This window comes from Durio zibethinus, chromosome 5, assembly GCF_047325235.1.
Source record: "Durio zibethinus cultivar Kanyao isolate XHJ-2024 chromosome 5, ASM4732523v1, whole genome shotgun sequence".
In the NCBI taxonomy this organism is placed as follows: Eukaryota; Viridiplantae; Streptophyta; class Magnoliopsida; order Malvales; family Malvaceae; genus Durio; species Durio zibethinus.
The window spans coordinates 23,777,344-23,788,421 of NC_143166.1; the positions used below are offsets into that span (position 1 = coordinate 23,777,344).

Sequence of the window (11,078 nt, forward strand, 5' to 3'; positions counted from 1 at the left end):
TTTTAAAATTAATTAAAACTTTATCAAAAAGATAAGTTTTTGGGTTTGCAAAATCAACTTGGGTTTCGGAGTTGATTACGCGTGGGGAAGGATTAGCACCCCCACAATGCCTGTTTAAATAGTACTAATTAATTATATGTTATCTATTAATTATGACTAAAATGGTCTTTATATTTGATATTTAAAATTTAATTTCCTTAATTTTCTTTATTAAGCTTGAAGAATAAATAAAAACCTTACATATCGAAGAATCCCTTAAAATATTCCACTACTTTGGTAATATTGAAAGAAACTATCTCACCTAAGGAATCTTTAAGAATTGCTACTTAGAATTTTCAAAAATTCTATCCTCGGTATTTCATATTTATTTTCAATATTTATATTAAAAAAACCTTCTTCTTTTTTTAAGATTGAAATAAAGATATTATTCATAACAAAGATGTTGTTACAGCCAAGCTAAGAAATCGCAAGATTTGTGCACTCCCATCTTAGCAAAAGAGTCCACAAAATAATTAGCTTCTCTAAAAACTTGTACAAAAGTGATGTTCTTTACCCTAACAAAGAGATTGTACAGCCTATTCATCAAATCATTATACTTCCAAGGGCATTCACTTACTTTGTTGAGCCAAGTTGTAACAACTTTGGAGTCGCTTTTGATAATGATATCAGGCAAGGGATCCAGATTGGCATTGGCCACAATAGTAAGGGCTTCAACTACTGCCAGCAGCTCTGCCTAGTTCGACTCCTTGACTCCAACATTCTCGAAAAACATTAGCAATACTTTCCCCTTCCAATCGCGGATAACACCTCCTATTCCTGTAGGACCAAGCTTACCTATAGCTGATCCACCTACATTGATTTTCCAAACTTCTTCAAGGGGAGGAGACCATTCGATGTTCTTCTTGCATTCTTTTTTATGGAGGGGAATGGATATACTTTGGAAGCTAGATACATAGTTTGATGGCAGGGAATTTAAATCTGGAAATTTAACACTTATCCACCAAGCCAGTCTAGTACAAATCAGACTAAAGATATTGTCACATGAATTGGTTTTCTGCTTGAAGACTTTTTCGATCCGAACTAACCAGATTGACTAAATAACAGCATAGAATAATGTATCCCAAATAATCTGATGTTGATTTTTAACAAAGAGGTAAGTCCACGAATCAAAAAGACTATTGAACGAACCAGGAATAGCCCATGAAATGCTCCACTGATTGCAAAACTAGCACCAGATGTTCCAAGCCAACTTACAAAAGAGGAAAAGATGGTCAATGGATTCGGCTTCACCACAAAAAGTACATTTATTTTCTATGCTCATTAGATAGCCTCGCTTATGCAATACCTCAATCACAGGAATGTCGCCTTTTAGAGCTTTCCAACAAAAGACTTCAACTTTAGGAGGGGCAAAACCTTTCCAAATATATTTTTCTGTAGAGACAGTGTTATATGTGGCTTTCTCCAACTGAATGCGAAAAGATTTGGGTCGATAAACGCCATTGGTAGTATGCATCCATATGAGTCGATCTTGAACTTTGTTACAAAATGCCACAAAATTTAGAAGAGCTGTAAACTCCCTCCAGGTTTCAAGTTCCCAATCAAAAAGATTCCTTCTAAGTAAAATTTGCCATCTCCAATTTTGCCCGTCCCATTCACCATAGTCTTTTATGAAACCATCTTTATTAACGGCGACAAAGTATATTTGTCCGAAAGCCAACTTTAGTGATAGACCTTGAATCCATTTGTCTCTCCAGAAGTGAATATTGGCACCATCACCTGCACAGAAACAAAAACTAGATTGTGTAATGCTAGAAAACCGCCCCCCATCCCAAGTGTTTTGAATATCACTCCATATCCGAGAAAGTGAGCGAGATGGATAGGAAGCAGGCCACAAGTCCTTAGCAGAGAGGTTATATTTGTTACAAATTACAGCCCTCCATAATGCTTTCTACTCGTTCCCAAACCTCATAAACCTTTTCAACAACATTGCTTGGTAGATACCCAGTCCTTCAAAATACTTACTTCTACATATTGAGTTCCAATCCACCAGCCTCATATTCCTTTTATTCTCCTTGTTTCCCCACAAAAACTGTCTCTCCATTTTCTCCAATTCTAATAGGACCCCTCTTGGAGCTTTAAAAAGTGACATATAATATATGGGGAGATTAGCTAGAATTGACCTAATCAAAGCAATTCTACCACCCAGAGACAGCAACTTACTCTTCCATATGTTTGGCCTATTTTTGAATGATTCAATGACAGGTTGCCAAGTAGATATTAACCTCGGATTGGAGCCTAAAGGGAACCCCAAATACTTCGTGGGTAGATGATCTATTTTGCAATGAATTTTACCAGCCCATTCCGATAGAGTCTGTGAGTCTATGTTAACATCGATCAGCGCACTTTTTAAGAAGTTAACTTTCAAGCCTGTTGCTAACTGGAAACATCGAAGGACCCTTTTGATTGTAAGAAGATTCTCAAAATTTGGTTGACAAAAAATAATAGTGTCATCTGCAAATTGGAGATGAGATATCTATAGACCACCATTCCCGACGCTTATTCCTCTGGTGAGTTCCAAGTCAATAGCCTTATTGAGTAAAAGACTCAATGCTTCTGTAACCATTACAAACAAGAATGGAGATAGGGGATCGCCCTGTCTAAGACCTTTCTACATCTTGATAGGATTTGTCAGGGATCCGTTTATTAATACTGATATTGAAAACGAAGAAATACAACCTTTAATCCATCCAATCCATTTATTTTTGAAACCCATGAGACTCGTAATGTGTAGGAGAAAATTCCTGCTGATCTTATCAAAAGCTTTCTCAAAATCTAACTTGAGCACCAAACCTCCGTTCACTGATTTTTGAGGCTGTCAATAACCTCATTTGCAATAAGGATGCTATCTATAATTTAGTGGCCTTCCACAAAGGCGGATTGAGTCAGGCTAATAAGAGAATCCACAACTTGTTTCAATCTATTTGCTAAGGTCTTTGCCAGAATTTTGTAGATGCTCCCTATTAATGATATTGGCTGAAAGTCATTTAGAGATTCTGCACAGTGTTTCTTTGCCACCAGAGCTATAAAAGAGTTGTTGATCCCTTTTGTGAGCTTTCCCGTGTTGAAAACTTTTGGGAAAACTCGATGATTTCCAACTTGAAGAGACTTCACTTTCTTTTCATAAAATTCATGTTAAAGCCATCTGGATCTGGAGCTTTATCACCATCACAAGACATAATTGCATCCAGCACTTCCTTTTCTGAAAAGGGAACATCTAATTGAAGGGCTTGACTAGGGGTGAGCACATTCGGAAATGCATTTGAAAATACAAGGGATGGGCCTTTATCTTTTCTGAAGTGCTATGAGAAGTGCTTTTCCACTGCATTGATCATAGTACAGACTTCAACATTAGAGGAATTGGCCTTATGTTTTTTCTCTAGGCTGCTAATCTCACTATTTAAGAATTCTATGGATTCCATCATGCCACCTTTTACATAGCCTTTCCAAGATCAAATGTCCTGCTTTAAACGCTTCAGTTTTTGGTGAAGCCTAAAACCTGCGAAACCTTGCACCTTATAACTATTCCATTTTTCATCGACCAACATGTTAAATTCACCATTTTTTGTAGCCAATGGTTAAAGAGTTTGAAGGGCTTTGGTCCCCAGTCCATAACATTGATGCCCAGGCAAATGGCTATGTGGTCTGAAAAAGAACCATCTAAGCTCCATTGATTAACCGATGAAAAATCATTTTATGCCATTTATAAACAAACATTGAAGTATAATGTCTATAAAAAAATCATTTTATGCCTATAAACAAGCAATAAGTCTTTATCACTAATTAATCTAAATACTTTAATACATTGGTAATATTTTAGATAAATTTTCTTATTTAGAGATTCCAAAAGAATCACTACTCGAATTTTTTTTTTATCTCATCCTCAAAGATTTTTCATTTGCTTTAATAATAATAATAAAGAGTAATAATATTATTATCCCAAAATTTATTTAAAAATATATTTTTATCTAAAAGACTTCTCAAATTAAAGAAAATAATAGAGGTTTTTAGTATTGAAAAGAAACTTGTAAATATTTTAATACTTTAGTAATTTTTAGAAAATTTTTCTCACCTAGAAAATTTTTGGAAATCATTACTTGGATTTGTGGAGTCCCATCATCAAAAATTTCATTTACTTTTAAGATCAGACAATGCAAAACAATAAAAGTAGAATATGCATTCAAATATATATATATATAACCTACTTTCTTTATATTATATCTCCATTACTGATCTTAATTTTTTTAATCTTTTTCATTATTACACAATTATCATTAAAACTTAAGAAAGGAACAAAGTAAATAAAATCTTTTATTAAAAATTCTTCTAGATACCTCAATACTTTAACTATATATTAGAAGAATTTTCTCACCTCAAGATTTCTTTGGAATCTCTGCTCGGACTTCTTTAGAATCTCATCCTAAAAAATTTCACTTACTTTTTCTTTCTCATTTAATTATTATTTTAATTCTAATCTTTAGTTTTGATTAAAATTTGTGATAGATAAAATTAATTGATCACAACATTAATCATCATATATTATTTTTTTCATTGTCTAATATAATCTTAGGAAAATAACAAAATTTTTTCTTATTGAATATTTTTCTAAATACTCCATTGCTTTGATAATATTTTTAGAAAAATATCCTCACCTAGAGATTTTAAAAAAGCACTACTCGAATTTCTTTAATATCTCATTATTAAATAAAAATTTTCCTTTATCGTTATCATTTTTATTTTTATTGTTAATAATCCTCCTTTTATATTCTTTTTATTATTATTTAAATATTGATTATTGTAAAGTATCCAAAACATTATTTTTATCATCTATGTGTTTATTTCATTAATATTTTTTATTCTTCAATCCTAATACCAAGCAAGCAAACTATTTAATCCCCACCCATCTAGACAAAACTTTAGTTCATCTATATACGACTTCCTTTTTTAATATTTCATGCTTCAATCCCTAAAAAACAAGCCAACCACAGTCCCCACCTATTTTAAACAAAGCTTTAGTTTTCATCTTTATATGGCATTCTTTCTTTAACATGCTTCAATCCCAAAAAAAAATAAGCCAGCCTTAGTCCCCACTGATTTTAAACAAAGCTTTAGTTTTCATTTTATATGGCTTTCTTTCTTTAATTTTTTCTATTCTTCCATCCTAAAAAAAAAAAACCATGCAATCTGTGTAACCCCCACCCTTTTTTAGACAAAGCTTTGTTTTCTTCTTTATATGGCTTTCTTCCCAGCTTTAGTCTTCTTCTACCTTTGGCCTTACTTTATTCTTGCACAAAATTAAAACATGGATGGTATGACACATCTACAGTTCATACATAGGAAGGTTTCATGATGGCTTCCACAATATCTTTTGCATATACCATATTACCAAGAGCATGAATGACAAAACTATGAAATCTTTTAAAAGTTAGTAAACCCACAAAAACATTTTATGCAAAAAATACCAGTAATCATGAATCAAGAATGCAAATTTGAAATCTTATAAATAGTTAAAGGAAAAGCCAAACCAAACAAGTCCATAAATTCCAAATCTTTTTTCTTTCATTTTATTTGTTGAGCTTTTACATGCTTGAAAAAAAGCTTCCACCTTTCATGTGAAACCATTTAACCAAAGAGGAAAACATAAATTTTTTTTCACAAAAACTGGAATGCGAATCCCTATTAGTTGAAGTTTTTTTTTTTTTTTTTTGCTTTAAAAGTGTTTTATTATGCTCAAGAAACCATTTCTTTGTGACGAAAATCACTAAAAAACAAATTCAAATCCTAATAGTGTACCAAGCCTTTATGGCCGAAAAGGACCAAACGAGGTTAAAACTTAACTTTTATAAACCTGTCTTTCATATCCTTGATTGTAGCTTTCAGGTAAAAAAAAAATGCCTTAGGCTTCTTTACGTAGGGACCATAACAGACTCTAAAACAAATAAGAAACACCTCATTTACAACCATTTTTTTTGTTTAACTCAATGCTAAGTTTGAAATTCCCAAGGATAAAAATGTGAAGACAAAATCCAAACTTGCTCAAGACCATTATTATTTTTTGTTTAAACTCCTTTCTCTCTTAGGTTTCGAAAAGGCATCAACTTTTTTTTAAAAGAGCTTCTTTTTTTTTTTTTTTTGGGAAGCTTAAACCTTTTACAAAAAGATGATCTTTTCAATATTACAGTCAACAATCACGCAGCAACATACAAAAAAATTGAAACATCCTTTATGTGACCAAGTTTATAAAATATTCTTAAGCATTATAAGTACCTTGGTATTTGCATTTAGAGAGTTCCCATTTTTAACCTCTTATATCCCTCATGAAAAGTAAATAGATTCATTCATGCTTAATAAAACTCATGTGGAATATCAAAAAGCCATTTTATGCTATTACATTTTACCAAGCATCATAAACACTACCATATGCATTAAAACAAATGAGAATTGGAATGAAAAGGCTAACCTTTCTATATTTCTCCTAAAGGTAATAACTTTCCTATTCTTCTACCAAGCTCTTAGCTTTTTTCCAAGTTTTTGTTTCTGGTTTATCAATTTTCATGCATTCTTTCTCTTTTTTGACACAACTCAAAGCTCTTTTTTCCTTTTTTTTAGCTTTTTTCCATAAAGACCTCAACTTTTTTTTCTTTTCTTTTTTTTTTTTGAAGAAACCTTCCTTTTTCTCTTTTTCAAGCTCTTTCATTTACTTTTTTCACCCTTTTTTTTCCTCTTTTCTTTACTCAACTACCTCTCTTTTATAGCCAAAAATAAATGAATCCTTTTTAGTCCTCTATGTTCTCTTTTTTACACCTTACTTGCTACCAAGCCACTAACTTTTTCTTTTGGGGCAAGTTTGTTCCTTTGTTTTATTTGGCAGCTTCTCAACCTTCTTGTTTATTAGTCGACCATCCCCTCTATTGTAGCTGTATGTCTTTCCTTTTATGTCATGCATGTACCCATATGGAAACTTGCCATTTTCTCATAAAAGTGGGCCTTAGAGCTAGAATAGGCTTTTGCTTTGACTTCTCCCATAAAAACCATATTCAAGCCATTTAAAAAACTTTGGGTCCATAAATAGGCCACAAATTAAGCCATGCAATGGGCTATCTTTAAGCCTTTCTTTGGGCTTTTAATGGGCCCTTAATTAGGCCCTTTTTTTATTGACTACGAGCCTTATTTAATGGTCAACTTAGGTCTTTAATTGGGTTACAATATGGATCATTTTAAAATTATCCATTTTTATCTCCATTTGGGTATTTCGTATAATGAGCTCGATTTAATGATGTTAGACCATTCCAAATGAAATTAGGTGTCTACAACCAACACATCTTACAATATTCTTTGTGCTTCTTTAGCAGACTAATCAATAAACTTAAAATTACATCTCATAGGCTTAACTCACTACACCCTAGTTGCATGAAAATATTTAAAGGCATTGAGTTTATACTATATCCAAGATCACAAAGAGCTTCATCAAAATTTAAATGTCTAACTTTATAAAAAATAGTAAAACTCCTTAGATCTCTTTACTTTTTTGGGCAACAGTTGTTAAAGTTTAAGGCTGTAGTCTTCTACAAATGTGGCATCTTTCAATGCCTTTAACAACTCTTTTGGAATAGGTGGTGCTATATAAAAAATTGTCTATAAATAGACATTCTTGGGGGTCATCTTTGGCTTTTCTTACACTCATTTTTATGTTTCTTCTTCTTAAACTATCTTTTAATCCACAGGTTGAATGCTATCTAAGAGTGCTCTTCCCACTAGCATTTGATCTTTTTCAGTAGATCGCTTAATGTATTCCTCAAAATCTTCTTCATTGTGCATTTTAAAATTTTCTTCCTCAGTGTCTTCCTCATAGAGTTTAATATCTTTAGGACTTTAGGTGCCATAAGGTCAAAGTTTCCCAAAATTTCTTTTCCAACCCTCAGTAGTTCTTCATCCTCTATTATATATTCTTTCCCAACAAAGCCTACCTCATGTTATTTTACAAAGTTAGGAAGGTTTACAACTATTGGTTTATCCATGATATCATCCGCATCAAAGACATTCCCATCATCTCCAAATGTATAAATAGCATTATAAGCTTTCTTGCCTTATCTTTTAGGATTAGACTTAGCATTATTGGGTAGGGTACCTATAAGGCAGTTGGCTATGGCTTGGGCTAATTGACCTATCTAAGTTCCAAGATTTTTAATAGATATAGCTTGGCTTTGAATATTGGCATTGTTGGCTTGCATCAATTGGGTAAGCATGTCTTCAAAACTTGGTTTCTTTTCTTGGGATGGGTTCAAAGTTTGTGGATTAAGGCTGAAGTTATTGTTTGGGGTGGTGGTTTGTTGGTTGGGTTGGTTTCAAAAGAAAATTTGGGTGGTTATGCCAACTTGGATTATAGGTATTACTATATAGGTTATAAAAGGGATTGGATTGTTGGATGAATTGGACTGGTTCTACTCTAAATTAACATTTGTCTCTGGAATGCGATCATTCACAAATATCACATGAAACAAATGGGTTTTTGATTGCATTAACAAGGTTGTTTGAGGTTAGGATTCTAATGCTTCTATTTTTTTTGTGAGAGAAGCTAACTAGGAATTTATGGAAGTGATTGCATTAATTTCAAACAAACTAGCAGACTTGCTTATTTTTCTCTCCATGCCCCATTAGAAGTTGTTAGCGACCTTCTCATCAATAAACTCATGAGCTTTCTCAACAGTCTTGGTCATAATTGCCCCTTCAGCAGTTGAGTCCAAGGTTGTTATCATAAATTATGTAAGACCATTGTAGAAGATCTAGATTTGCAACCATTAGGGTAAATATTGGTGTAGGCACTTCCCTAGTAACTCTTTAAATCTTTCCTATGTGTCATATGAGTTTTCACCATTTACTTTCATAAATGTTGGGATTTTATTTCTCCACTTGGCTATTCTGGCTGGTGCAAAAATTTTACAAAAACTTTTGTACCAAGTCATCTTAGATTGTAATGAAGCCAGATAGTAGTGATGTCAACCAACTTTTCACCTTGTCCCTAATAGAAAAAGGAAAAGTCTTAGTTGAATAACGTCTTTAGAAACACCATTGTATCTAAATGTATCACATAATTTAAGAAAATTAGAGAGATGAAGGTTAGGGTCATCGTTTGGTAGCCCTCTAAACTGTATATAATTTTGGAATATTTATTTTATTACAGGCTTGATCTTGAAGTTGTTCGTTTAAATGGTTGGCCGTCAAAAGGATAGTTAGAAACCATCAACATTGGGAACTATATAATCCCTTAAGGATATTTGAGTTTAATTTCTTGCATTTGCCATTAATATAAGTGCAAGTGGCCTAAATTGCTCTTTCCTTTTTCACCTAAAACTCTTTTTAATTTCTTGATCCACTAGAGCTAAATCCACACTTTTAGATCTACACATGCAAATAAGAGAAGATCAAAGATAATAGCAAACAAAAGTAAAAAGGTTTAGATTACAAAAGTTTAGGAAATCCTATTGATATTGAAAACATCGCTCTAATCCCTGGCAACGGTGCCAAAAACTTGAATGCCTATTTCTGTAATATCTGTAACTGCACTGATCAAGTAAGAAAGTGAAAATATTCAACTATCATCTCCCAAGGGATTATAGATTTTAATGTTTGGTAGCTTTCAAGTATAAAAGTTAAGATCTTAAACTTTTATATCTAAACAGATAGAAGATTAGGGTTGATTACAAAACTAAATAAAATAAAAGATTGAAAACAATTTAGGCTTGTATCTTAAGTCCACCAACTGTCACTTGCCAAGTTAGAAATAATAGCCAAAAACTAGATCTAAAAGAACAACGATTGAAACTTTAGAAAACAATGAAACTGGTAATTACCAAATTCTTGTATAAAAAAAAAAAGTTGTAAACAAGATTGCACAAGAGGACCTAAAACTATATAGCATTAGACAAAACTTAGAGAGTAAAAAAGAGTGATTATGGAAATTTAGAGTGAAAGAATGAAAGATTTTCCCAACTTGTATATCATAAAAGAAGTTGTAAATCAAAACTTTATAAAGAAAAAATGCCTTTTAAGGAAATGAGATCCTAAAAATAAACAATGCTTGTAATGAAAAAAAGAATTAAAGAAACAATTTTGGTTATTGGCAAAGCTATCACCTAGGCTAATACCTTAAAGAAAACTAAAGAAAAACTAAGAAAAAGAACCAAAGAAGAGAAGAGAAGTGAGGGATAAGATGGATGTGTGATATAAATGAATGGCCACTCTATTTATAGAGAGGGGTTCGGCCAAGTGAGGGGGTAGGGTTACAAAGTTTGAATTGGATTCAAATACTAAACGATAAGCCTATCTTAATCTTTAAAGTTGAATGACAAATGTGGACTCTTGCTTCATAAAAGTACTTGGCCAAATGGGGTCTTAAAGAAAAGATTTTGGCCATTTGAACTTTGCTTAATGCAATCTTGATTAAACCTCCATTCTTGGTTAGGCTAAGATAGGATTTACAAGACTAAGTAGTTGCTTGTTATGAAAACTCTTGAAGTTTAAAGAGATAAAGTCATCTTTCAAATGAAATTTTTCACAACTAAGCAAAAAAGTCATGAAAGTTTTAGAACTTTTCAAATTAGTGCATGAAAGTTTTATCTCTTCCAAAATTTGAATTAGCTGCACATAGATAGAGCCCTAATGGTCTTGAAGTTGCACAAAATTTTCCTTGGGATAGGTGTGGCCAAATGTGAAGGGTGATGGGAATGTCTTTGTGCAATCCAAACACTTACTTTGTCACATAGATAAATGATGGAAAGCTATAAGGTTCAGCTGCCACCTTGCATTGCATGATCGAATATGCACCTTCATGCATAGATTACATGAAAATCAAGTTCTCAAGCCTTAAATCCTAAAATCATGAAAATAACATTAAAAGTATCAAAATCTATCAAAATTTTAAAATTTAGCACTAATTTTAGCATGTAAAAACACTATATTTTTGGATGCTATCAGTCATTAGGTCCATGAACAAGAAACAAAAAAGCTAAGAAGATGAGTCA

At 32.4% G+C, this 11,078-nt stretch overlaps 1 protein-coding gene across 1 annotated transcript; it reads right to left on the bottom strand.

Annotated features, from left to right (window-relative positions):
* Window positions 1-733: 733 nt before the first annotated feature.
* Window positions 734-2,101, bottom strand: LOC149518853 (uncharacterized). Its single transcript, XM_089760399.1, has 3 exons — window positions 2,023-2,101; window positions 1,346-1,776; window positions 734-1,093 (listed from the first exon to the last, which is right to left on the bottom strand). Exons 1-3 carry the CDS (start codon window positions 2,099-2,101, stop codon window positions 734-736), a joined length of 870 nt encoding a protein of 289 aa, XP_089616525.1.
* Between the last annotated feature and the right edge of the window lie 8,977 nt (window positions 2,102-11,078).